Below are 27,660 nucleotides of genomic sequence, written 5' to 3' on the forward strand. Positions count from 1 at the left end.
GGCAGGAGGCGACAGCTGCGAGTTCTGGAGAGTGCAAGCGGGGGCAGCTGTGAGTACAGCGAGGATGCTGACCTCCACAGCCCCCGGGAGCTGAGGTCCCCTGCGGCCACCCCCTGACCCTGCCGGCCACCGCACCCTGCCCCCTGCCGCACAGCCCCCGGGACCGCCCCCCCCCTCCCCCGTCCCCGGCCACCAGTCAGACACTCCCTGTGCACCTTGGCCAGCTCAGGAGCGGCAGGGTCCCCTCCAAGAAGACCCGGCTGGGGGGCCCGGCGTCCGTGGCATTGGCTGAGCCATCTGGCTGGCACAGCCGGGGCAGCAGGCAGTGGAGCAGAGGAGACCAGCCCGGAGCGGGGAGCGAGCCTGCGCCCTTATGCCTTGCTGCACGGTGAGTGCCGCCCGGGGAGGGGGTGCCCCCGGGCCCGCGGGGAAGGGCCACGCGGCAGGTGGGGGTGGTGGGCGCTGTGGATGCTGTGGACGTGGACTTGGGGAATCTGGAGCCGCGTGGGGAGGGGGCCGGAAAGCGGCAGGTGGCGGGAGCGCCCAGTTTTCTGCCGACTTCTTCCAAGTTCCCTGGGGGCTGGTGCGCCCGCCAGCCTGGTGCTGGCTTTGCCCGTGCGCCCCCAGCCGTGCCGGGCCACCGGCGTCCCGCGGCCGAGCCGAGTGGGCAGCGGGACCAGGGCGGCCGCACCGTGCTGCATTGCACCCACATCCCGGGCGCTCGCTCGGGCCGGCGCCACCTCCAGGGGACCTGGGCCGGCCGGCCCCCTTCCCGGGCGGGGACGCCTGGCAGGACGGGAGCTTGGGGACTTCTGGGCAGACAAGCGCCCCTTCGTGGTCACTTGGGAAGCACGCCCGTCCTTTCGCAGCGACTTTTGGAGGCTTTGCCCTCAACAATTTCTTTTTTAAAAACCAGACTTGGGAAGGGGGGCATGGGCAGAATGGAGGACCAGGCGGAGAGGTGCTCAGGGCGGTGAGGGGGAGTTCCTGGGCCTGGGGGCAGACTGTGGGGTCCGCGGGGTCCTCTTCCCTGGCCCCTGAGGCTGGCGGGGGGTGGGGGGGACCCTGTGCAGAGCCGGTTCTCCGGGACACCGTGCGGGGCCCGGACGCCCCTCGTGCTGGAAGAAGCCTGGCCTCAGGCCTGAGATCTCAGGGGGAGCTGACCCCCAGCCTGAGGTCCAGGGACCCCGGCATCACGGGGGAGGGGGGACAGTGCCGGCCGATGCTCCCGTGTGGGACAGCTGTAGGTCACATTGAGGTGCTGGGGGAAGGAGCGAACCCAGCCCCCTCCCGGCTCCACGTTTGGGTGAATTCCTCACTTCTCCGAGTTTCATGGCGGCGGCATAGATGTGCCAGTGCCAGGGCCGGCCGGTGCCCGCTGGGTGCCCAGGAAGGTCAGCGCCCGCGCCTCCGAGGCCTCCACCAAGGTGCTCCCTCCTGCCTTTATGTAACGAGAGGCGGCTGCAGCCAAGGCACGCGGTTCAGAACACGGGGCAGGGGCAGGGGGCGCTGTTAGCACCCTCGGGGCAGTAGCGGCCCCTCGGGACCCTGGGTGGGCCACGGGGGCAGAGGCTTCTGGGCTGGAGGTTTCTCCGGGGGGGAAAGCAAGTCCGCAGAGCTGGCGGGCCAAACGGGCGCTGCATGGAGGCGCTGTGGGGCCCGGTTCCCGTCGTCGACCTTCCTCCCAGCTGCGTGTCCCGGGCCACACCCGCATCCGCTCTGTGCCTTGCCTTCCCTGTCTGTGAAATGGGATGGTGGTACGAATACTCGTGCAGGCCTGGCCAATCGTGTGAGAATTAGGCGAGCCCGTGTGTGGGTGGGGGGGGAGGGTGGCTGGCACATCGTGACCTCACGCTTTGCGTGCGTCAGCTGTGGTCACGGGCCCTTTAAACAATCGTGAGCTTTGTTTTATTTAACTTTTTTTAGAGAGAGAGAAAACGAGCAGGGGAGAGGGGCAGAGGGAGAGAGAATGTGCTCAGCGCGGAACCCGGCACGGGGCTCGATCCCATGACCCTGGGATCGCGCCCCGCGCCGAAATCAAGAGGCGGGCGCTCAACTGACTGAGCCCCCCAGGCGCCCCGACAGCCATTAGCTTTGCCGTGTGTCTTCTACTCGCCTTGGAGGGCAGACATGTCTCAGGTAGTTAGGGGGCTCCTGAAAGGCTTGTGGGGACGAGACCCTGTGCCCACAGGCCGGGTCCTTAAAGTCCCTGTGCTCGGTGAGATGCTCCGGGTACTCGAGGCTACACAGAAGGCTCTCTGGGGGTGCCTGGCGTCTCTCTGGGCTCTGACCCCAGGGCACCTGCCCCCACGGCCGGGCTGAGCCCCCATCCCAGCAGGTAAGACCCCTCCACCCGAGGCCAACAGGGCAGCCACCCAGACCTCTCCGGGGAGCTTCCTGGCCTCCACGGCAAGGGGACATCAGGTCTGCTCGGCGCCCCGTCCCCTGAAGGGGCTCTGGCTGGGCGGTGACCCTCTTAGGAGACTGTGTGCCGCTCCCAGGGCCGGACCCTACCCGCTGCCCCTCAGAGCACGCTGCTCTTGGTTCCTCGACATTCCCAGGCCTCCGGCTGGCTCCTCGCCTTGGCCGCCTGCGTGGAGGAGGTGAGGAGAGGAATACCAAGCAGGCGACTCAGGCCCCAAGCTCCTCGCCCCGCAGCCAGGGAAGGAGGAGAGCAGAGAGAGCAGAGGGAGCCAGGCGTTGGGCCCAGGCCCCTCCCCGCCACCCCCGGGGGTCAGAGCCTGGCCTCTCCCCACAAGGAGGGGCTTCGGGGTCACTGGAGGTGTTCCTATGACCTTTGGGTGGAGCCTCCGGGGCTGGTGAGATTTAAGGTCTCTTCTTCCGCAGGAAACCCGTAGCCAAGGGCAGGGCCGAGGTGGGGGGGGGGGGGGCTGGGAGCTGGCGGGAGTCAGAGGAAGAAGTGAAGGTACTAGATATTTTGGGGGTGCCGTTGGGCCCGTGTGAGTAATGGTGGGGGAGCAAGCCTCCTGGCTGGGCTCCTGCCTCCCTTCCCAAGGAGCCACCAGGGACGGAGACCATCCGGGTCCCACATGGGCCTCCTGTCCCACCCCAGCCCCCACCGAGGGCTCGGCAGGGGTCCCTCCCCCTCTCTCTCCCCTGGGCGAGGCCAGGGCAGGCAATGATGCCCAGACCCTGCCAGCCAGAAGAGCCCGCTCTCTGCCCAGCCCCAGGGTGACCCGGGATGTGTCCCAGGGCCCTTCTGGGCCTTGATTTCCAGCTGGCAAATTTCACATCTCAGCTGGCAGACTGAGTCAGAAGAAGCCAGCGTCTTCCAGATGGCAGGCCTCAGCTGTCCCATCCATCCCTGTCACACACACGTCCGTCCTCCAGACCCCTGCCGCCCCGAGCCCCGGGTCCCTGGCTCTCCCCCTCCCATCCCTTGGGCCGCGCCGGCTCCTGTGTCTCTGGGCTCCTTCCCCAGCTCACGGGGGCCCTGAGGACTGGCTCCGCAGGAGGCCGGCTCCCACCCTGGGAAAGGAACCCACCGCCTCACCAGGGAACCCCTGAGAGATCGGCCCTTCCGTCAATCGGCCTTGCTTGCTTGCTCCAAGCATAACAGCCGGGGCCCGCCAGACCCCATGTGGGATGCACGCCCCTTCTCTGACCAGCGGCTCGTCTGTCTGTCCGGCCGTGGATGTTTTCAGCAAGCATTTATGGGCACTGTCCTGTGTAACCTCCTTCGGGGCCAGGAAGGGCAGGGAAGAGCTGCACACGGCCCCCATCCGGCCCCCAAGGCACCGCGGGCCCCGGAAAAGAGCTGAGCAGATGGGGAATAGAGCAGTGGGGCACGCGGAGCACAGGGCTCTGTGATGATCGCTGTGACCATGCCTCCCTCCTGCTTCCTGAGGGCACTGTCCTGGGGGCCTCCTTGAACCCCCACAACTCCCTGTGAGTAAGGGCCCCATGACCCCATTTCACAGCTGGGGAAACGGAGGCACGCGGCAGTCGTATTGGTCAGCTAGTGCCGTGGAACAAATTGTCACAAACAAGCAGCTTAAGATGACCCCCAGCTACGGGGTGCCCGGGGGCTCTGTCGGGTCAGCATCCGACTCTTGATTTCAGCTCAGCTCACCCTTCCATGGTTCGTGAGTTCGAGCCCTGGGTCGGGCTCTGTGCTGACAGCTCGGAGCCTGCTTGGGATTCTCTGTCTCCTTTTCCCTCTGCTCCTCCCGCCCCCCCTCTCTCTCTGTGTCAATAAATAAACATTTAAAAACAGAACCGACCCCCAGATAGTCTCCTGTGCTCAGAGCCCCACAGACAGAAATCACGTTGCCAGCTGTGCTCCTCCTGATTCGGGTTATTGGCCGAATTCGATTCCCTGCAGCTGTAGGACTGAGGTCCCGTCCGTTCCCTCGCGGACTGCCAGCCGGCCGCCCCGAGTTCCCTGCCACAGGGTTCCTCTACCTGCAAGCCGGCCATGGAGACCCTCCCTTGTGCAGAGGCCTCCCTCACTCAGGAGCCCCCTCCCTCCCCCGGGTCTGACCCCCGGGCCCAGCCCTCAGGCCCGCCCCCAGTTTCCCTTTCCATGAACCCAAAGTCAACCAAGCAGGGGGCTCACATCACTGTCGCCAAGGCATACGACACAATCCCAGGAGCCACGTCTCCTACACTCACAGGATCCAGGCCCAAGAAGGGTCTTCGGGTGCCCCTCAAATTCCGCCCGCCCCAACGTTCGGTAACTTTCGAGGTCAAACGGTTCGTGCGGGGCAGAGTGGCCGTCACCAACCCAGGAGGCCCAGTCCCGGGGAATCAGCCCACCAGGGAGGGAGTCCCGAGCCCGGGCCACCAGGCACCAGGAGACACATGCGTGCGGGCACCCGGGGGCCACGGCAGAGCACGGAGCGTGGCCTGGAGAGCCGTGGAGGAGGTCTCGGAGGTGTGCAGGGAGCAAACAGCCCAGCGGCAGAAGCGGGGCCGCCTCCAGACCCAGCGTGCGGCTGCCCGGACGAGGGGCCGAGGGAAGCCCCTGGAAGGTGTTGGACGGAACTGAGCAGGGGGGAGACGCCTCCCTCCCTCCGAGGCCCTGCGAGGATCTGCGGTGGTTGGGGGCGCAGTGAGGCCCTGGAGAGGAGGCACAGCGCCCTGCCGACGCGGAAGTTTGGGAGCGAGCAGGGAGGGGCTGCTGAGAGTGGGCCCAGCTTGACCTTGGGCGGGCTGGTCAAGTTCCGCCCGCCTGCTCGCCGTCTGTCTGCCCAAATGACGCCCAGGAGGTGGGACCTTCCTGCTTCGCTCCCCAGGGGGGTCGAAAGGTGCACCCAGGGCTCCGTCCAGGGCACCTTGGTAATAAGAGCGGGGCTGAGCCAACTCGAACCCGCCACCTGCCGGCCCACCTGCAGAGCAGACCCGGCTCCCAGGGCCCCTGCAAAGAGAGGGAAGCCAGGCCCCAGGCCCGGGCTCCGAAGGCCCCGCACCCTGGGAGACGGTGGAGCCACAGCCACATTCGCTCAGAGCCTCCTGCCCGGGGCCCGCGGGCCGCCCCCACGGCTATCCGGACACCCTGCAGCCTTCGGGAGCCACGGGCCTCGGCTCGACGTCCTTGTCAGCTGTGTGAAGGAGAAGTCAGGACCAGCAGGCCATCCTGGCACAGACGGGGCCTGTCAGCTGCTGAAATCCCAGCTCACCCCTCCCCGTCCCCGGCCTGGCAAGGCTGTCTCCTCTCCCTCTTCTTGCCCAAGCTCCTTCTCATTTCTGTCGGCCCTGCCCGAGTTCTCTGCAACATCCGGAGGGTGCAGGGCACACGGGTGGGCGAGGCAGGGGTTGCTGGGGCCGGTACATCAGCAAGGAGGCCTTGCAAGGTGCCAGGCGCCGGGCTAAGGGCTTCCCACAGATGCCATCGCCGAATGCGGGGCCGGACCGCCTTGGTGTCCGCGCCGGGAAACCTTCGAGGGGGTCTGGAGATCCTTACGGGCGGCACCTCGCCGCAGGGGCTCGGAGTCGAGCCAGAAAGTCAACAAAGTCACGAGAGCTGGGTGGGGGGGGGGGTGGGGGGGCAGGGGGGCCAAACAGGTGTGCGCAGGAGGGACAGGGGCTCCCCGAAGCAGGTGGCGAGGGCCTGGGCCCACGGCCTGCTGGGATCCTGAGCTGGTGAGCCCCCCACCCAGCCCCTCTCCTCTGCTGCACCTCAGATGTTTTCTCCCTTCTCCAGGCCGGAGAAAAGCCACATTTGGTTTGGCCCCTCACAGGCCACGTGATCAAAACCTGCGGTCAGGGCCCTTCTGACGCCTGCTGGTCACCTGTCACCCCCTCATGAGCCCACCTAAGACCCTTGTCAGGGCCCTGGGGTGCCTCAGTCTTCTACCTGCACCCGTAGGTATGTATCAGTGTCCTGGGGCGGCTGTAACCAAGCCCCCAGACAGGGGGCTGAACAGCAGGCATTTAGCGCCTCCCAGACCTGGAGGCTGCAGGTCTGAGATCACGGCCTAGGTAAGGCTGCTTCCTCCCGGGGGCCGAGGGGAAGTCTGGTCCAGGCGTCGCTCCCGCTTCTGGCCGTCGGTCCTAGGCGATCTCTGGCGTTTCTTGGCTGGTAGACGCATCACGGCATCCCTGCCTGGTGTCCCGGGCCGGCCGCTTCCCGCAGGTGAGGGTAGCCAGTAGGAGTGAGCGCCCTCCCTAAGCAAGCCCTCCACCAGCCCCAGCCCCGCACGCCCACCGGGAGGCTTCCAGCCTGTTCTCGCCCCGCCCCGGGCATGCGTGAGATCTTCCCCGCTCCGCACTTCTCCCTGAGCAACTTCCTTCTTTCCAGTGACCAGCAGAGGTCACCGTGGGGAAAGGGTTTGCAGAACTGGCCACTGGAGATTCTGTGGGATCGCGCGATCCTTCGGATCCTTTAGGTGCAGAGCTGCAGGGGGGAGGCGGGTGCAGGGGGAGCAGGTGGGCGGGGCCGAGGCCAGGCTGGAGCCAGAGGCTGCCTAGTTCACAAGGTGCGAGGCAGGGGGGACAGCTCTGTGCGTTGGTGAGTTGACGACGATCGCTGTGAAGGACAGGGCCGAGGCCAGCACCAGTCCTCACCCATCTTGACCGCTGAGACACCACGGAGCATTAATGGAGTGCCTACTGTATGCCAGGCACAGGGCCCTGCTGTTCACCGGCATTCTCTCATGGAACCCTCCTGAAAACCTGGCCAAGAAGGGGTGTTAAAATTTCCATTTTACAGGAGGGGGGAGTCTGAGGCTTGTTGGACAACCTGCTGGGCCGTCTGGCAGAATAAAGTTTCAGAGACACCTGACCCATCATTCTCACCTTTCCCCACCCCCGCCCCATGGCTATTCTTTTTTTATTTTATTTTATTTTTAAAATTTACATCCAAGTTAGGTAGCATATAGGGCAACCATGATTTCAGGAGTAGATTCCTTAGTGCCCCTCCCCCATTCAGCCCCTCCCCCCCCCACAACCCCTCCAGTAACCGTCTGTTTGTTCTCCACATTTAAGAGACTCTTACATTTTGTCCCCCTCCCTGTTTTTATATGATTTTTGCTTCCCTTCCCTTATGTTCATCTGTTCTGTATCTTAAAGTCCTCATATGAGCAAAGTCATATGATATTTGTCTTTTTCTGACTAATTTCGCTTAGCTTCATACCCTCCGGTTCCATCCACGTAGTTGCAAACGGCAAGGTTTCATTCTTTTTGATTGTCGAGTACTACTCCATTGTATATATGTACCATATTTTCTTTATCCATTCATCTGTTGATGGACATTTGGGCTCTTTCCATCCTTTGGCTATTGTCGATAGTGCTGCTATAACCATTGGGGTGCGTGTGCCCCTTCGAAACAGCCCACCTGTATCCCACGGATAAATGCCTCGTAGTGCGATTGCTGGGTCGTAGGGTAGTTCTATTTTTAGTTTTTGGAGGACCCTCCACACTGTTTTCCAGAGCGGCTGCACCAGCTTGCATTCCCACCAACAAGGCAAAAGAGACCCTCTCTCTCCGCATCCTCGCCAACATCTGTCGTTGCCTGAGTTGCTCATGTGAGCCATTCTGACCGGTGTGAGGTGGTGTCTCAGTGTGGTTTTGATGTGTATTTTCCCGATGATGAGTGATGTGGAGCATTTTTTCATGTGTCGGTCGGCCATCTGGAGGTCTTCTTTGGAGAAGTGTCTATTCATGTCTTTTGCCCATTTCTTCTCTGGATTATTTTTTGGGTGTTGAGGTTGATAAGTTCTTTATAGATTTTGGGTACTAACCCTTTATCTGATCTGTCGTTTGCAAATATCTTCTCCCGTTCTGTCGGTTGCCTTTTAGCTGATTGTTTCCTTCGCTGTGCAGAAGCTTTTGATTTTGATGAGGTCCCATTTGTTCATTTTTGTTTCTGTTTCCCTTGCTTCTGGAGACGTGTTGAGTAAGAAGTTGCTGCGGCCGAGGTCAAAGAGGTTTTTTGCCTGCTTTCTCCTCGAGGATTTTGATGGCTTCCTGTCTTATGTTTAGGTCTTCCATCCATTTTGAGTTTATTTTTGTGTCTGCTGTAAGAAAGTGGTCCGGGTTCATTCTTCTGCGTGTCGCTGTCCAGTTTTCCCAGCACCCCTTGCTGAAGAGACTGCCTTTATTCCATTGGACATTCTTTCCTGCTTTGTCAAAGATTAGTTGGCCGTACGTTTGTGGGTCCATTTCTGGGGTGTCTATTCTGTTCCATGGATCTGAGTGTCTGTTTTTGTGCCAGGACCATAACTGTCTTGATGATGACAGCTTTGTGATACGGCTTGAAGTCCGTATTCTTTTTTAAAAAAATTTTTTTAACATTTATTTATTTTTGAGAGACAGAGAGAGAGACAGAGTGCGAGCAGGGGAGGGGCAGAGAGAGAGAGGGAGACACAGACTCCGAAACAGACTCCAGGCTCCAGGCTCCAGGCTCTGGGCTGTCAGCACAGAGCCCAATGCGGGGCTTGAATCCACGAACCGTGAGATCATGACCTGAGCCTAAGTCGGATGCTCAACTGACTGAGCCCCCCAGGAGCCCCTCTCCACAAACCCCTTTCGGATCAAGATTAATAAGGTTGTGCCTCCCAGTAAGAATGCCGAGCTTCTTAGTGAAAGATCCCAGATAAGCTACTGGCAATCATTCACACCCTTAGTGTGAATTAGCAGGGAGAGAGCTGTTCTGACCAGGTCAGAATAGCACTCAGAGCCCTGGGTGTCCAGGAGCCATTAAGCATATCCAGAGAACCCCATACTGGGTTTCGGGAGGGGGGGGGGTCCCTAAGTAAGGGAGTGCATCTGCAGGAGAGCCCCAGAAAACAGCAATACCCCACCGGCCCTGCAGAGAGAGGAGCCGTCACCCTCACCCCTGCCCACCCGGGGACCAGGGGGCACGTGGCAGGGCTGCAGAGACGGGCCCCTGGTTCTGCCGGAGCACAGCCTTCCCTCTGCCCATCTCAGCAGGGGCCCCTGGCCAGCCTGGAGGCAGGGCAGGGGACAGAGGGGCTGCGGAGGCGAGGAGGGTGCCGCGGACAAACCAGAGTCCACAGATGCATGGAGCCCACTTGGGCCCGCCGAGAAGACTCCATCCCCGGGGCCCGTACTCGGGGCTGGGGCAGAGGTGCCCACTGGGAGGGTCCCCTTTCTGCCGCTCCTCTCTCTCACCAGGAAAGGGGTGGCCTGCCCGGGGTTGGGGGGGGCAGGGATCATCGTTCCTAGAGTGCCCCCATCTTCCTTAGCCTGCTGTTTGTCAGGAAGGCTCAGACCCAGGGTCCCTAAAGACCTACCCTGGCTGGAGGCCAGAGAGTGCAGGAAACAGCACTCGGGCCAGGGGGAAGGGGTGGGGCTGGCTGCAGGCCTGGGCCACGCACCGCCCCTCCCCCCGCCCCCGTCCCTGAGACGTGGGACCCCGTGCCAGCTGCACCCGGACTGTGTCCCTAGGGCTGGGGGCTCCTGCTCACTCTGCACAGGGCCGACAGCCACCTCCTCCATCCTCCCCACAGGCCCGCCCTCAGATGCACCAGCCTGTTCCCCTCCTCTCCGGGGGCAGAGGGGACCCCTGGTGACTTTCTGGGGTCACAGACCCCTGGCAGGCCCGCCCTACTCCTCCCTTGCGTACCCCCGCCCCGAGCCCAGAGCTGGAATCCCAGCAGCCCACAGGGGTGGGGGGAGTATACCACTCACAGTGCTTTGCTCCAAGTGACCTATTTCTAAAATAGAGAGGCGTTTGTGCGTGTGTTGGGGGCGGGGGTCATGTACCCACACCCACCGGACCTCCTGCTTCCGTACAAGGACAGCAGCCAGATCCAGCCAAGCTGTCCCTCCCTCCCTGCTCCTTCCATCCCATGATCCTTCGTAAGTGGCGGGGGGAGACCTTCGCACCCCAGAACCTGCGCGACTGGCATTCTGTTCCCTGGGCCCTGGCTCGGCAAGTGAGCCAATTTGAGCTGAGCTGTCTGTGGCCTGCCTGTGGCTTTGGAGGTTGGGGGCCCCCCCAAGGGACCCAATTCGTCTGCCTGGCTGTGCATTTGCGTCACCTGGGGTGCTTGTAAAACTCCACCCCCCTCCCACCAATTACCCAGGAGCCCCTGGGAATGGGGGTTGGGGGGGGGGAGGCCCTCTCCTACTCTGCACCTCAGGGTCCTGGGCGGGCTCCTAGGTGTCAGGGAGGGTCTTTATGGAAGGAGGTGGGGACTCCAGAGCCCCGACTTGGAAACCAGGTTGGAAATAAGAGGGGCTGAGTGACCCCAGCGCGGCTGTCTGGGGAGCCACCCGCAGAGAGCAGATTCATATCTTCGTGATTGGCGTGGACAAAACCTCCCTGTCCAGAACCCAAAGAGCAAAATTCCCCAGGACCAAGGACCTCAGAATCCCCTCCTTCTCACAGGCTGGACCGTGAGCCCCGCCAAGCCCCCAGTCCTCTCAAGAGCCCGACAACCCACACAGATGGGGCTCCAAGGGGACTCGGGGGAGGTGAGTGAGCCAGGGGATGTCCGGGAGGGCTTCCAGGAGGAAGCGAGGCCAGAGCCCAGAGCTGAGGGAGGGGTGGGCTCACGAGTAAAGCGGCCCAGCCTGGGAGCCGCGCGTCCCTGCGGAGGGAGGATGCCAGGCACACGCCAGGCTGAAGGACGTGCCTTTCCGTCGTTCTATTGTTTCCCCCTTCACATTCTTGGCCCACGTGCAGTCGAGTCCTGGCGTCAGCTCCCGCATTCACACCCCTTGGCTTCGTTCGAGAAGCCGCAGGTTCCCAGACGGCCCGCGGGGACCGCTCCCCGCCTCGCTCAGAGCCATCCCTCTGCACAGCCCTTCCGACGAAGCCAGGCCGGGGAGTGGGCACCGGATTTGCCGCCCACGGCCCACGTTTTGAGCCCCCGATGGAGCAGACGAGCTAATCTTTTACGCCACTTGCCTCTCCTCTTATGGAACCGTAGCTGCTCCCCAAACCGCATTCCACGGCCACCGTTTCCCGGAGCTCATGCTCCCATTTATGTTGACGTCAGCCGGACCTCGTGAACACCCGGGATGGGAAGGCTTCGAAGCCCGTGGTTCCCTTTCAAGCCACGTTTATTTTCATTAATAAAAACCTTCAAAGAAGAAACTCGCCCTCACCCACACCTGCATCGTGGAATCCGGAGCTGGCAGGATGAGGCAGTCAAGCCCGGCTTCCCCAGACAGCGGCGTCACCCGCGCGGGAGGCTGCCACCGCCGGCTCGCCCACACACGCATCAAGAGTCAACGGTGCGATTCCCTCCCACCGAGACAGGCTGCAGCCTCCGAATCCTGGAGGGAATGCACTGGGCCCTGGTTCTGCCCCTGGCGTCGTTCAAAACGGGGAAGTACTTTTGAGTGTCCCAGCTGGAGCTCAGGTGGGCTTATGCAGGTTACAGTGCATTGGGATCCTCACCTCCTATGATATACACAACATACCTCTGTTAACGTGACCTAAGTGTGTGTGTGTGTGTGTGTGTAGCTTCCGTATTGCATGCAGTAACAACTTAATGAGGATCTCCTTCAAACAATATTTGACTTTATTAAGAGCCCTGGGTAGGTCCTATAGTGTTAAGGTCAAATGCCCTCCAAGATGCACCCAGAATAGCGTTTTGCGGCCTGTCTGGGCTTCCCTTAGACACAAAATAGGCCATCACTATGGGCTTTTGTGAACATTTGTTTCTTCCACATCTCCCCTGGCTGCAGTGCACCAACCACACTCTCCGTGGACGCCTGCCTGGGCTCGGGGGGAGCTGCTTTGGGAGCTGCGGGAAGGGCGCTGCTCCTCTGACAGTCACCATCTGTCCTGAGGGGCATGAGGCGGTATCTCCTTGTGGCCTTGATTTGCATGTCCCTGGGGACTGGCGATGTCCTGCATCTTCCCATGTGCTTATTGGCCATTCATGTGTCTCTTCAAGCCCTTTGCCTGTTTTCAAATGGAATCCGTTGTTGTTGAGTTGTAGATCTTTATGTATGCTGGATACTAATCCCTCGTCCGGTGTGTGCAGAGATTTTCTCCTTCTGTGGGTCCCTTCTCACTCGGCGGGTGGTGTTCTGTGATGCGCAAAAGTTTTCAGTCTTAAGTCCAGTTTGTCTACTTTTTCTTCTGTTGCCTGTGCCCTTGGCAACACATCCAAGAAATTGCTGCCCAACCCAGGGTCATGAGGCTTTTCCCCCCGTGTTTTCCTCTGGGCGTTCTTTCTATAGCTCTTACGTTCGGGGCTTTGATCCATCTTGTCTTGAGTGAATTTCTGTACATGGTGTGAGGTAGGATCCAACTTCACTCTCCTGCTCGTGCGTGTCTGGTACCCCCAAGACCATTCCTGAAAATCCCCCCATTGGACGGTCTTGGCAGAATCTGGCAGAATCTTGCAGATTGTTCAACCACGTGTGAGGGTTGACCTCTGGGCTCTCATCCGTTCCATCAGTCTGTGCGTCTGTCTTTATGCCACTGCCGTGTTGCTTTGATAACGTAGCTTTGTCAGAAGTTTTGAAATCAGGAAGCGTAGATCCTTCAGCTTTGTTCTTCTCATTCAGTATCGTTTTGGCTGTTCGGGGGTCCTCATGATGTCATATGAATTTTTGGATGGATTTTTCTATTTCTGCAAAAAAGTCATTGGGATTTTGCTAGAGATTGCATTGGGTCTGTAGATTGCTTTCAGGAGTATTGAAATCTTTTTTTAATGTTTATTTACTTTTGAGGAGGGGGAAGGGCAGAGAGAGAGAGGGAGGGAGAAAGAGAGAATCCTGAGCAGGCTCCATGCTGTCAGCGTGGAACCTGATGCAGGGCTCGATCTCACGACCCTGGGATCATGATCTGAGCAGAAATCAAGAGTCAGGGGCGCCTTGGTGGCTCAGTCGGTTAAGCGGCCGGCTTTGGCTCAGGTCATGATCTCGCGGTCCGTGAGTTCAAGCCCCGCGTCGGGCTCTGTGCTGACAGCTCAGAGCCTGGAGCCTGTTTCAGATTCTGTGTCTCCCTCTCTCTGACCCTCCCCCGTTCATGCTCTGTCTCTGTCTCAAAAAATAGATAAATGTTAAAAAAAAAAATTTTAAAAAAAGAGTCAGACGCTCAACCAGCTGAGCCACCCAGGTGCCCCAAATCATACTGACATCTTAATGGGCAGTTTCTTTTTGCCCTGGGCCTTTTCACCTGCTAACCAGGTTTGGGGTCTGAAGGGAGAGAGGTCACTGCAGAAAAGCAGATAAACAGCTTGTCAGAGTCTAGTCCTGTGTGGCCTGTCACAGCAGCCGCTGGTCACCCTAGCCCAGGCAAACCGATGCCATATTCATTAAGATTCAGTTCCCCGGGGGCGCCTGGGTGGCGCAGTCGGTTGAGCGTCCGACTTCAGCCAGGTCACGATCTCGCGGTCCCTGAGTTCGAGCCCCGCATCGGGCTCTGGGCTGATGGCTCGGAGCCTGGAGCCTGTTTCCGATTCTGTGTCTCCCTCTCTCTCTGCCCCTCCCTCGTTCATGCTCTGTCTCTCTCTGTCCCAGAAATAAAAAAAAAAAAAAAAAAAAAAAAAGATTCAGTTCCCCGGTCACACGGCTGTATTCCAAGTGCTTGGCAAACCACACGTGGCTGGTGGCCACCAAAGTGGGCCACAGAGCTTACCAGACATTCCCATCATTTCACAAAGTCTGGTGGAATCGTGTCAGTCTAGATTTTTTGTTTTTAAGTTTCCTCCCTTTATTCCAGGAAATGAACAACAAAAAAGACATGAAATCATACTATCACGAGTCTGAGAATAAACATCAATTGTGACTATGTTCTCTCTTTTAAAGCAGAACTAGGGGAAGGTTTTTGTTTTTTGTTTTTGAAGAGCCCTATCAGTTAAATTGTATCTAAATACACTTCCTTAACTAGGGGAAGGTTTTTGTTTTTTGTTTTTGAAGAGCCCTATCAGTTAAATTGTATCTAAATACACTTTGTTACTTTGACACATCGAGACTTAGAAGGGTTGGGAGGGAAAGGTCACCCGGAATCTATCTCTTGCCGAGCATCCCGTGGCTGGGCTATGCTGCTCGCTTGACATTGATTGTGTGTTCTGTCTGGAGCTGGAATCGGAAACTGGGAAAACAGATCGATTTAGGGACCAGAGAGCGGCCACAGGAGAGACATTTGCACTAACTGCAGAGACGTGGGCCGGTGTGCTCTCCCTTTAATACGTCTGATGAGCGAACCCACCAGTCCCTTGGGTCACATGGGGTCGAGCAGGTGAGTGTCCCATTTCAGGTGTCCCTGAGTTAGGGAATTATTGGGCTGAAGCAAGACACTTGATAAAAATACACAGTGGGAAGAAATGGCGTCTGCCAAAGAGAAATCAACGATCAGTTGTCAATATTTTAAGGGTGAGACTTACGACGGTTACCAACATATATTCCTTTTCCGAGTGTAATTGGCACGCAGTACTCTTTTTTTGTCTTAGGGGCACAACATTGCGATGCGGTGTTTTCATACGTTGGGATGCGATCTCCCTGGTAATCCAGGCACCGCCTGTCACCTGACCGGGGCCACTACCTTGTTGACCGTATTCCCCGAGCTGCGCCTTACTTCCTGGTGACTTATTTATTTATCTTACAACTGGAAATTTGTGCTTGTTGTTGTTATTGTTTGTTTTGTTTTAACCATATGCACTTCTTTTTGCTTTAAAGTTTATTTTTATTTATTTTGAGAGGTCTAGAGAGCAAGCGGGGGAGGGGCAGAGAGAGAAGGAGAGACAGAATCCCAAGCAGGCTCCACGCTTTCGGCGCAGAGCCCGACGCGGGGCTGGGTCTCACGAGCCGTGCGACGGTGATCCGAGCTGAAATCGAGAGTCGGACGCTCGCCCGACTGAGCCACCCAGGTGCCCAGAAGTCTGTTCTTTGCAGGTCCCCTTCTCTTACTTCACCTGCCCCCCTCCCCTCTGCTCTGGCAAACACCAGTTTCTTTCCTGTGGTCGGTTCCTGTTTGGCTTTGTGTGTTTATTTTGTGTTGTTAGGGTCTACGTAGAAGTGAACCATACGGTGTTTTCCTCTGACTTATTTCACTTACTGTAATACCCTCTGGGCCCATCCGTGTTGCTGCGGATGGTAGGATTTCCTTTTTTATGGCTGAATAATGTTCCTGTGTGTGTGTGCGTGCGTGTGTGTGTGTGCGCGCGCGCGTGCGCGTGCGTGGTGTGTGTGTATAGCATCTTCTTTATCCGTTCATCCATCGGACAATTAGGTCGTTTCCATATCTTGGCTATTGCAGACAGCTTTTCAAATTAGCATTTTCTTTCTTTTTCTTTCTTCTTTTCTTCCTTTCTTTCTCTCTCCCTTTCTTTCTTTCTTCCTCTCTTTCTTTTTCTTTCTTTCTTTCTTTCTCCCTTTCTTTCTTTCTTTTTTCCTTTCTTTGTTTCTCTCTCTCTTTCTTTCATTCTCTCTTGCTTTCTTTCTCTCTCTTTCTTTTTCTTTCTTTCTTTTTTTTTTTTTTTTTTTTTAAATTTTTTTTTTCAACGTTTTTTATTTATTTTTGAGACAGAGAGAGACAGAGCATGAACGGGGGAGGGGCAGAGAGAGAGGGAGACACAGAAGCGGAAACAGGCTCCAGGCTCCGAGCCATCAGCCCAGAGCCTGACGCGGGGCTCGAACTCACGGACCGCGAGATCGTGACCTGGCTGAAGTCGGACGCTTAACCGACTGCGCCACCGAGGCGCCCCATCTTTTTCTTTCTTTCTTTCTTTCTTTCTTTCTTTCTTCCTCTCTCCCTTTCTTTCTTTCTTTCTTTCTTTCTTCCTTTCTCTCTTTCTTTCTTTCTTTCTCTCTCCCTGTTTCTTTCTTTCTCTCTCCCTTTCTTTCTTCCTTTCTTTCTCTCTCTTTCCTTTTCTTTCTTTCTTTCTTTCTTTCTTCCTTTCTTTCTTTCTCTCTTCCTTTCTTTCTTTCCTTCTTCCTTTCTTTCTCTCTCTCTTTCTTTCTCTCTCCCTTTCTTTCTTTCTCTCTTTCTTTTTCTTTTCAGATAAATACCCAAAAGTGAAATTACTGGTCACACGTTAGTTCTATCTTGTTAAGTTTCTGAGGAACCTCCATGCTGTTGTCACAGTGGCCGTGCTAACTTGTATCCCCCCCGACAGCACACGAGGGTTCCTTTTCCTCCACATCCTCGTCGCCAGCATCTGTTGTTGTCCGTGTTTTTGCTTGTGGCCACTCTGACAGGTGCGAGCATTTCCTTGGTGAGGGGTGTCGGGCGTCCTTTCCCGTGCCGGCAGCCATCTGTGTGTCTTTGGAGAAACGTCCGTTCCGGTCCTCTGCCCATTTTTAAATCAGGTTACTTTTTCTTCTTGATAGTAAGCTGTAGGTGTTCTTTATATAGTTTGGATACTAACCCCTGTCGGATGTCCGATTTGCAAACATCTTGCAAGCAGGGGGTTGCCTTACCGTTTGATTGGTGGTTTCCCTCACGGAGCGGAAACTTCCGTTGGCTGTGATCCCGCCTGTTAGTTTTAGTGTCCGCTGCTCTTGCCTGGGGAGACTGGCCGGCAAACATCGCCAAGACCGTCATCAGAGGAGCTGGTGCCTGCGCTCTCTCCCGGCCTCACACTTAGGTCTGTCACCCGCTTGGCCCGGCCTGTGCGTGACCTAAGGTAGGGGTCCAGCTCCATTCCTTGTGCGTGGCTGTCGTCCTGGGCCTGGCTGAGCGTCTAGAGGCCCACGGTCGAAATATAAACCTCCCCAATCTGCACGGGCTGAGGCTCTTCCCACAAAATAAGGCCTCAAATAAGAATCAAGGCAATTATGGTCAGTTGTTGGAAGGGAGAGTTACAACTCTGCCAGACGGAGGGTGTGGACTTCAAGGAAATGGTTTTCGTTAGGAAGCAGGAAGGAAGGAGAGGGAGTGGGGGCCGCTGGTTGTGCCCACGAGAGGCCTCCTCTGGAGTCTACCTGTCCCCAAGGGGATACAGGAGCCGCGGGCCCAGCCAGGCCCTGCCCGCCCCCCGGCTGCCCCCCCGCTGCACATGCCCATGCTGGGAATGGTGCCAGGCCTCCCGCCGGGAGCTGCGTCTGGGAGGACTGCCCCACGCTCGCGGCCAGACGCCCCTGGAGAGGACCAGCTAGAGGACACTCAGGCCTGCAGTGACGGACGTGTCTCCTCTCCCAGCCCGGACGAGGCTGGGGTCATTCCCCGACCGGGCACACTCCCGGTTCTAGGGACACTTCCAGAGGCTCTGAGGCACGGACGTTCATGTGTGTCCAGCCTGCCCTCCGCGGCCCGCGGTATCTGCGGCTGCCTTGACCTGCGCCGGCCCCACGGGGCTGTCACACCAGCCTCGGCGGATGACCAACCTCCATCGTCCCCTGCCCCCTGGCCATGTTCTGGGAGCCACACCTTTGAGGGCTTGGGTCCCCCGGCCTGGGCCTGGCAATAGGACCCCGGGCCCGGCAGCATCTCTGGGAAGGTCTGGAGCTGGTCCTGCATGCGGGGCCCTCTCCGGAGCCCTCGCAGGGCCTGGTGTGTGCGGGCAAGCCGAGCCCGTCCTACTCACTCCTTTTTGATGTTCGGACCGTATTTACTTACTTTCACATTGTTGCTTACCACTTACGTATATACACTTTTCCATCGTTCCCCCGACACGCTTTTGTGACGTGTGATCACACTCTGTAAAGTTCGCCCTTTTCAGGGGGTAGCGGTTTGAGCTTTGCACACGTCTGCCGTAGTGTAAAGACAGTTCCGACAGCCCCCAGAACCTCCGGGTGTCTCCTCGCGGTCGGTGCACCCCCACCCCCAGCCCCTGGCAAGACCGATGTGGCTCCGGTCCCTACACCTCACCTTTCCCAGAACGCCACACGCGTCATGCCGCACATAGGACTTTCCATCCACTTGCAGGGCATTGGGACTCAGCCGTGTTGTCGGGCCCGTCTGCGCTCTGTTCCTTTGACTAGCTCTCCGCTGAATGGACGTACCACAGTTGGCTTATCCCCTCCTGTGAAGAACACTGGGTTGCTTCAGTCTTGGGCAATTATGAATCGAGCCTTGTGTGGGTGTAGGTTTTTACTGAAATACCCAGACGTGGGATGGGCAGGCCCCATGGTCAGTGTGTGCTTTCCTTTAGGAGAAACCGCCAAACTGTCATCCCAGGCGGCTGCACCATTTTGCACACGCACACACACACACACACACACACGCACTTTGCCGCCTCTGCGAGCAACGTGTGAGGGCTCTGCTGCTGCACAGCCGGGCCAGCACTGGGGCTCCTCGCCTGCGTGGTGGGGGTTCCAGCCACTCTAACGGGCACGTAGCGGCATGTCATGGTGGCTTCCGTCTGTAACACCCTCGTGAGCAAAGCCTTTCTGTAGCCTTATTCGCCACGGGTACGCCTTCTTTGGTAAGATGGTTGCTCAGATCTTTTCCCCCTTTTTAGTGGGTTGCTTTTATTTTCTTAGTGAGTTCTGACAATTCCTTATATATTCTGAATACTGGTCCTTTATCACATACGTGTTCTGCAAACATGTTCTCTTAGCCTGTGGCTTGTCCTCTTAATGTCGTTAAAGTTTTCTTTTAATGTTTATTTAATTTTGAGAGAGAAACAGAGACAGAGCGCAAGCAGGGAGGGGCAGAGAGACCGAGGGAGACATAGACTTTGAAGCAGGCTCCAGGCTCCGAGCTGTCAGCACAGAGCCCCCACGTGGGGCTTGAACTCATGAACCGCGAGATCATGACCTGAGTGGAAGTCGGACGCTCAACTCATGAACCGCGAGATCATGACCTGAGTGGAAGTCGGACGCTCAACCGACTGAGCCGCCCAGGCACCCCTTGTCTTCTTACTCTCTTAACAGTGTCTTTGAAAGAGGAGAAGTTTTGAACTTTGATGAGGTGCTGAAGTCCGGTGTATCATCTTATGCTGGTACAGATTGTGCTTTTCGTATTATAGCTGAGGAACCACGGCCCAACAAAGTCACAAGGAGTTTCTCCTGTGTTTTTCCTTGGAGTTTTGTGCTTTTATGTCTCTGGGTCTGGGATAGATGCTGAGTTGACTTTTGGTTAAGGTGAAAGGTGTGGACCACGGCTTATGTGTGTTTATTTTTGCACGTGGCTGTCCACTTGTTTCAATACTGTTGCCGAAAAGATTCTCCTTTCCCTGCCGAATTGCCTTTGTATCTTTGTCAGAAGTCAATTGACCATATATGTATGGGTCTGTTTCTGCCTCATTGACCTTTGTGTCAGTTCTTCCCCCAATACTGCAATCTTGATTTCTTTACCTTTAGAGTAAGTCTTAAAATCAAGTGGTGTGAGTTTTCCAATTACATTTTTTCAGAACAGCTTTGGATATTCCAGTTACTTTGATTTTCTGTGTAAATTTTAGAATCAGCTTGTCATTTTCTATATGAAAAGATTCTACCAGAATTTGGACTGAGATTGCATTGAATCTATCGATCAGTTTGGGGGCAAATTAACATTCAACAGTATTAAGTGTTCCAGTTCATGAGCATGGTATGTCTCTCCATTTATTTCTTATTCAGTGTTTTTTTTTTTTTCCCATCAGTGTTTTGCATTTTCGGCAAACAGACTTTTTACATGTTTTGTTAGATTACATTTAATTTTTTTTTAATTTATTTATCTTTGACAGAGACAGAGTGTGAGCATGAGCTGGGGAGGGGCAGAGACAGAGGGAGGCACAGAATCCGAAGCAGGCTCCAGGCTCCGAGCCGTCAGCACAGAGCCTGATGTGGGGCTCAAACTCCGGAATGGAGAGATCATGACCTGAGCCGAAGTCGGACGCTCCACCGACTGAGCCACCCGGGAGCCCCTGTTAGATTACATTTAAATGTGTCGGGTACTTTGGTACAGCAAGGGTAGTGGTGACTTTGACCATAATGGTGGTGGGGGGATGATGGTGGTGGCAGCAGTGATGGTGACGATGACGGAGGTGACAATGGCGATGGTGTCGATGATGATGATGATGATGATAATAGCAGGAGAGGAGTGGGTGGGAGTGGCCAAGCCTAGATCCACATCGTCCTGACTCCAAAGCCCAAGGTCATTCCAGCCATACTGAAATCTTTATAATCCACCTTCCAGCCTCATCGTTATCAGTGGCTTTCAAACCTTTTAATCTCAGGATCCTTTCTTTCCCTTTTAAGGAAAATCAACGGGACCACAAAGAACATTTGCTTCTATAGATTAGTTCATCAACGTTTACTCCAATTAAAAAATATATTTAATGATTCATTGAAAAATACAGTGACAAGCCCATTATATTAACATAAATAATGCGCTATTTATCTTCTTAAATAGCGCGTTGTTCACAAAGACTGTATTTCCCAAAATAAAAGTATTTAGTGGAGAGAGTGGAATTGTTTTACATGTTTTTGAGAGTCTTTCTAATATCTGGCTCAACGGAAGCCAGCTGGATTCTCACACCTGATTCCGTGTTCAATCCATTGCGACCTCGCATGGCTGTAGCCTCTGGAAAATTCCCCGTAAGCTGCAAGAGGACACAGGTGAAAGAGGCGAGTAGCATCCTGGAAGCGTAGCGAGTGTTGTCATGCTTTGGACCGCTGGAACGGTCTCAGCGGCCCCAGGAGGGCTCCAAGTTCACGCTTTGAGAACTGCCGCTCTAGATCCTCCGAAGCGAGTGTAGACATTGTCAGCGGCGGGGTGTCCCGGTGTTCCTGCAGGGACACCAGAAGGGCCCCGAGCGACCCGTGCTCTGAGGCTGCCCTGCCACGTGACCCGTGTGACCTTCCCTCCCCGCGTCCTCCGTTACCTGTGCGTGCTGTTGCCAGGCTTCTCGTCTGCCTCCTGGTGCACGAGTGCTGCCTGCCAACCGAAGCCAGCCCCGGGCAAGAGAGTGGCAGGTCAGGCCGTGCCCTGGCCAGGGGAGCAGCATCGGAGACGGCCACCAGGCCCGGCGCTGGGAGTCTGCAGAGCTGCCCTCCTGGGGACAGTGTCCGCATCCTGAGACGAAGCACCTCCGTCAGGCACCCAGTGGCCGCTGTGGCCGCGAGTCCCGAAGGCAGATCTTGCCTGGGAACCTTTTCTTTTAGTGCTCACTGTCCGCGTGTCCCGAGGCAGCGGCCCCGGGCCCTCCCCGACAGAGAAGAGACGATTTCCCAGATTCCTCATGGTTCTCCCAAGGGCAGGCTCTAGAAAGTCGGCTCTCAGCCCCTAAGTGGGCTTGCCAAATCCCTTTTGCCGGCTCGTGATGACAAGACCTAGAGCGCGGGCCCCAGGGAAGGCTCAGCCTTCAGTGCTCCAGGAAAAGCCCTCGCTGCCCACTCCCTCCTGTCTGGAACCAGGTAGGGAGGGCAGGGGATAGACGTCCAGCCTGGATCTGCTCTGGTCAATGCCTTCCAGGACCCTGAGGCTGTGTCCTCAAATGGAGACTCAGAACAAAAGCATTTATTTATTTAGAGAGGAAGAGAGAGAGAGAGAGAGGAGAGCACGCAGAGGAGGGCAGAGGGAGAGAGAGAGAATCCCAGGCAGGCTCCAGGCTCAGTGTGGAGCCTGATGCGGGGCTCGATCCCACGACCCTGGGATCATGACCTGAGCCGAAATCAAGAGTCGGACGCTCACCCGACTGAGCCACCCAGAGGCCCATCGGAACAAAAGCATTTAGAAAGGGAAAGAAGGTCCCGAGCCAAGGACTGGCTCGCCCATACAAGCACTGCGGGTATTCGACGGGCAAACGCAAGACGCCTGAGGTTACCTGCTGTCGTGGGGTGACGTGTGTCCCCCAGGAAGACAGGTCCACGCCCAAACCCCCAGGGCCTGAGTCTGTGACCTGATTTGGACATAAGGTCTTTGCGGGTGTAATGAAGTCAAGGGCTTCCTGCTGAAATCATTCTGGATGATCTCGGTGGACCCTCAATCCAACGACTGTGTCCTTATGCGAGAAAGGAGAGGGAGATTCGGGACAGCGACACAGGAGGGCGGAAGGTCGGGGGCCGACGGAGGGACGCATCCACAGGCCAAGGAGCGCCGAGGACGGCCAGCGCCTTCTCCAGCTGAATGCGGCTTCCGGATGCTGCTCTCGCCCCGAGGAGAGGTCAGCAGCAGGCAGAAATGTTCAGCTCCAGGAGGGCCCTGCAGGAGCCCGAGGCCGGGGGCGAGCCAGCTGGCCCCGTTCCTCCAGGCGCTGCCCACCCTCAGGGTGCTTCGGGGCGACCCCGCGAGACTCCCCAGGCGCGTCACCCCACCTCTCAGCCGTGCCCACCGTGGTCCTGCCCCCTTCTCAGTGCTCAGTGCTCTGGAGGGTGCCGCAGGCACTGACCCCAGGCAGGAGGGCCAGACGCAGAGTCTGGACATTTATAGGGGGTGTTGCCCTATAAATAGCACCTTCTTGTTCCTCCAGGTGTCGCGCCGAGAGACGGGAAATGCCACGTCTCTATTACCCGCAGGCGTCGGTCTCCATCAGGGGCTTAGGCGTGTCTTTCGGGAGGATGGGTACTCGTGTAACCCAGCGAAGGGCAGAGGCAGGGGAGCAGGGGGGCACGTGTGAGTGCCACCCAGGCAGCAGGCCTGCTCAGGATCCCCCAGCACAGCGGCAGCCCTCCCCCTCCTCCCCGGCATTCTGCAGGCCGATTCCGTGGCTGGACTTCACCGGTTCCCCGGAGAGAACGAGACAACGGAAAAGGGCCCCTGCTCTGCGTCCCCCACCTGGCTTGGTGGCTCAGCTCGTGGAGGAAGAGGGCCACATCAGGGGACAAGGAACCTCTCTGCTCCACCCCAGGCCCCACCTCCCCTCTCGCTCTGGGAACTGAGCCGCTGAGCCGCAGACACGGGTCCCGCCCCGTCCTGCCCCGTCCCGCCCCGTCCCATCCCGCCCCGTCCTGCCCAGTCCAGAGAAGGAGAGGGAGAGCCCGCCTCCTGCACCGGGGAACAGCTCCAGCAGCCGGCAGGGCCGGCCTGACATGTAGCCCCGCCTCAGTCCTTCCGGGCTGCCTGGCCCCCAGCTGATGGCCTCTCCTCACTGCTATGGTGACCCGCACCTACAGGGAGCCGGGGTGCAGTGGGTCACACGTGGAAAGTGGGGACACAGCGCCAGGCCCATGGTGAGGCATTGATAAACGCCACAAGTGTTTTTCTGATCAGCTGTTGTGTTTGGAAAGCATGTGGGCTTTGAAGTTCTCCTGTTCGGAATGTGGGGAGGGGGTCAGGCTCCCCCGCCCTGGCCAACCCCCCAGGTTGCCCCGCTGCTGCCCAGGGCAACGGGATCTGGGCCCAGTAGGAGTAGGGGATCCCAGCTAACTCCAGCGGCACCCTTACTACCTGGGCCTCAGTCTTCTCCCCTGAGAAATGGGAAGAAATCATTATTGCAGCCTGAGCTAGCTTGGAAAGATTGGGACGGAGGCGGCTTGTCATGCCTCTGGTCCAGCTCTCTCCTCCCCCGTGGACCACGGCCCACCAGTGCCTGGCCCTGCAGAGGCCGGAGCCCCCGGCAGCCCACCCCTGCAGGCACCCTCTCTGAAACAGGCCCGGGTATGTTCCATCCTGTCCTGGCTACCCCAGCCCTTGCCAGGGGGACAGCCGGGTACAACAGAAAGGGCGGGGGCTTGTGAGGGGTGCTTTCTGGGCCTGCTTCTCCTTTAACTGGGCAACAGGGTGGAGGGGTTCAGAGCACAGGGCTGGGAGTGAATCCTCACCCACTGTGAGAGCTTTCTTCCCGGCTCTGTGCCTCAGTTTCCCCATCTGTAAAACAGAGCCGGTCACGATAACGCCTGCCTCCTAAGGCGTTTGGGTGGTTTAACCGACTCAGTGTGTCCAGAGTCCCTCAGCACGGAATGTGGGATAGGGTGTGGGTACATCAACAGGAGGTCTGGGGGAGCTGGGTGATCCCCAAAGACCGAGCCACCGCTGGGAACTAAGGACTGACCCCAACAGTCAAAAGTTTATTCTACAGCAGGGTTTCTGGAAACAGATGGTTCCCGGCATGGGATGCAGTCCTGTGTGGCGATGGGTTTTAGCTGTATCCCCGGCCTCTACCCACTAGATGTCGGGGGCACCCCCTCCAGGGCCGACACCCTGGGATGTCCCCAGACATCACCAGCGTCGCCTCAAGAGGAGAGGCCACGTCGCCCCCGGCTGAGGTTGTAGCTGCCTTAGCTTTCAATTATATTCCACTCGCTCAAGAGTCAAGGCCACGTTTGCAAAGGAGCCTTTAAAAATCTTGCTTCTTGGGGCGCCTGGGTGGCTCAGTCGGTTAAGCGGCCGACTTCGGCTCAGGTCATGATCTCGCGGTCCGTGAGTTCAAGCCCCGCGTCGGGCTCTGTGCTGACAGCTCAGAGCCTGGAGCCTGTTTCCGATTCTGTGTCTCCCTCTCTCTGACCCTCCCCCGTTCATGCTCTGTCTCTCTCTGTCTCAAAAATAAAATAAACGTTAAAAAAAAATAAAAAATAAAAGATCTTGCTTCTCACAGGCAGGTCTGGCGGAATTATCACGAGTTGGAAGTTAGTAAGAAGCCCGTGGCCGTTGTTCAGGGACAGTGCGAGCCGTTCCTTCCCCCTGGGTCCGCCTTAGAAGTCTGCTCCCCCTCTGGGGACTCTGGGCCTCGAGGAGCTGGGGAGGAGGGAGGGCCACTCTCGTCCCCACTTCTAGGTGAGGACAGCAGGGCACAGGGGTGCCCGGACTCGCTCGGGCCCCAGCAGCTCTAGGCGGCTGTCCTCTGTGCTCCGCTCATCGCCCAGCCTCCTCACAGTTGTGTTTCCTGCACTGAGCACGGTGCCCCGACCCTGCCTCTATCTGACGGGCAGGTGCGCTGAGGCCCAGAGGAACAGGTCACCTGCCAGGAGCTGGGCGGCATCCCCTTTCATCGGGCCGACTCCCCAGAACCAGGCGAGAAGCTGGAAGGGGGCCCCCCTGGAAGAGTCCAGTCCCAGCCGTGCAGCTGGACGGGGCACCTGACACCCAGGTGCCGGGGCCGGTAGCGTGTCCCCCTCCTCCCTTCCCATGTGGCCATCTGGCCATCCATCCCAGTGAGTGCATCAGGTCAGGCTCCACCCTCTGACCCACCCGCCTCTGTCACCTTGGAGGGGGGCTTCCCCCCTCCCCATCCCTATTCTTGGCCGGGTGTCCCTTTGACCTCCACCCTCAGCAGTGCCGTTTTGTGAAATCAAGCTGGCTTCCAAGAGCCAGCATCATCAGTGACTGGAAACTTTCCCTACTTTGGCCCCTGGGACCTCCGCCCCCGGGGGCCAACAGCTTTGTTTTCTTCCTCAGTCCCCTGTAGATTGGCCCGGCAGCAAGCAATTTGCCAGGCTCCTGGCCACCACACCCCGGCTTTGTGCAGAGGCTTCCAAGAGCCGTCCTGGCCAGGGTGGTCTCTGTCCTCCCTGCATTGCGCACTGAGCAGACCCTCTCCTGGAGACGGGGGTCCACTATGGCCCTGAGCATCTTGTCTGAGCAGTTCTGCGTGGGAAGGCCTTGCAAGGTGACTCTGGGGGTAGGAGCAGGCAGGCTAGCCCTGGGGGTGAGGGTGGGGGTGGAGGGAGCCCAGAGCAGGCCCAGGCATCACACACCCCAGCCCGTGGCCCCTCTGAGCGCCATCAGTCGCTGGTGCTTCTGCGCCCCAGGGGAACCACTGCCTGGTCTAACAGTGGGCAGAGCGCTCAGGCTGGAAGGGATTTGGTCCAGGCCACCCACCTGCCGGCTGGCGGCAGAGGGAAGGTAGGCATTCCTGCAGGGGACCCCCCAGTGCCTTCTACAGTCCCTGGAGCTGAAAGGGGTCCCTGTGGGCAGGCAAATATCCCAGGCTTGTCTCCTGATGGCCTGACTGCATCCCCCTGACCTTCAGGCTTAGGGGCCGCCCTTGAGGCACTCTTGGCCCAACATAAAATGAAAAGGTGGAAACACTTGTGTGGGCCAGCAGCTTCAGATTGGGAAGGAGGCTGGGGGAGGAGCCTGGGGTAGGAGGCTGGGGCTCCGCTGAGGGTCAGCTTCTTCCCTTGGAAGGGAACAGGTAGAGGGTTTCTGCTTGGAAAAGGTCTGTGCCCTTACGTGTCCTACCTGGTCTGGGGATGCCTGGAAGGGGCCCGGTTCGGCCAGTCTGGGTCTCTGGGGGATAGTTACTATGGGAGGGCCCTGGGCGGTTCAAGACCAAGGTTCTAGAGCACCTCAGTCTGGGAGACCAGGGCTGGGGAGACCCTGGGGCCAGCAAGGAGCTCAGAGCACTTTAGGGCCTCACTCCTCAGCTCCCAGCTGGGGTTGTTCAGCAGGTCTCTTCTATGCAAAGGGGCTTTGGGGTCTAATAGGGTCTCTGGGAGCAGGAGGGATGTCGGGGGACACACGGAAGGAAATCTGCAGGAGCCGGGGCTTCCTAGCAGGAGTCCTGAGTTGCATTAGAAACACGGGGTGTGGGTTGGGGGCGGGTCAGAGCAGACATGTAGCACAAGGACAAAGGGCTCCGGTTTCTGGGGTTCCTCCTAGGTTCCAGGAGCGTCGGTGACTGGGACAAAAATGATGACCATTTCTTGGGCTCAGGATGAGAGAGGGGGTACCCCGACTCCCCTAGGGTGGTCTGGAGGCCCGCATGCACTCTCCTGTCTCTGGCAGAGCCCTCCCAGACTGCCCCCCACTCACCACCGTCAACCCTGCCTGGGCGGCCTGGCCGGTGGCCCCACCCCGGACCTGCCAGGCCAGGGAGAGGGGGGCCGAGAAAGGCTGGGGTCCCTGCGCCCCGGTCCAGCGCGGCCCTCCAGCCCCTCCCCCTTACCCGCTCCTCCTCCCCCCTGCTGCCCCCTCCCTCCTCCTCCCCGCTCCTCCCCGCTCCTCCCTTGCTCCTTCCTCCCGCTCCCTCCCTCCTCCCCGCCCCCTCCCCTCCCGGCTCCCTCCTCCCTCCTCCCTCCGCCGCCGCTCCCTCCCCGGGCTCCGCGGTTGGATCAGTCCTCTGGCATTTCCTGCAGCCGGGCCGCGCCGCCAGCTGAGACCCGCGCGCCCGGCCCCGCCGGCTCCGAGTCGCGGCACGGTAGGGGCGCGGCGGGCGGGGAGGGCGCGGGAGGCGTCCGGGAGGGCCCGGGGAGGGGCCCGGGGCGCCCCGCGGGCCGGCCGCCGGGGTCCGGGGAGCCCTGCGCCGGGAGGCCCGCGGGGCCCGGGCAGCGGGACGCAGCCCCGCGGGGAGCCCCGGCCCGGCGCGCGGAGGGGGAGCGCGGCGCGGCGGGGGGCAGGTCCCGGGCGCGCGCAGGCCGGGGCGCGGGTGGGGCCCGGGCGTGGGGAGCGGCGCGCGCGGCCCGAGTCCCGCCGGGCGGCGGGGCCCCAGGGAGCGGGGACGCGGGAGTGCGGGGAGGGGG

At 58.5% G+C, this 27,660-nt stretch overlaps 1 protein-coding gene across 2 annotated transcripts in view; it reads left to right on the top strand.

The window, feature by feature from the left end:
* The first annotated feature begins 291 nt into the window (after window positions 1-291).
* The window catches only part of OSBPL5 (oxysterol binding protein like 5), an 80,885-nt gene continuing 53,516 nt past the window's right edge, over window positions 292-27,660 (top strand). The window contains exon 1 of one of the 2 annotated variants that reach the window (XM_058689996.1): window positions 292-388. In XM_058689996.1, coding sequence (XP_058545979.1) covers window positions 374-388 — 15 coding nt within the window. In that variant the 5' untranslated portion in view covers window positions 292-373. Of the gene's footprint in view, window positions 389-27,204; window positions 27,339-27,660 lie in introns of those variants that run through there. The other variant, XM_058690000.1, reaches the window with a different exon arrangement.

The sequence above is a fragment of the Neofelis nebulosa genome, chromosome 10 (assembly GCF_028018385.1).
Source record: "Neofelis nebulosa isolate mNeoNeb1 chromosome 10, mNeoNeb1.pri, whole genome shotgun sequence".
NCBI classification, from domain to species: domain Eukaryota; kingdom Metazoa; phylum Chordata; class Mammalia; order Carnivora; family Felidae; genus Neofelis; species Neofelis nebulosa.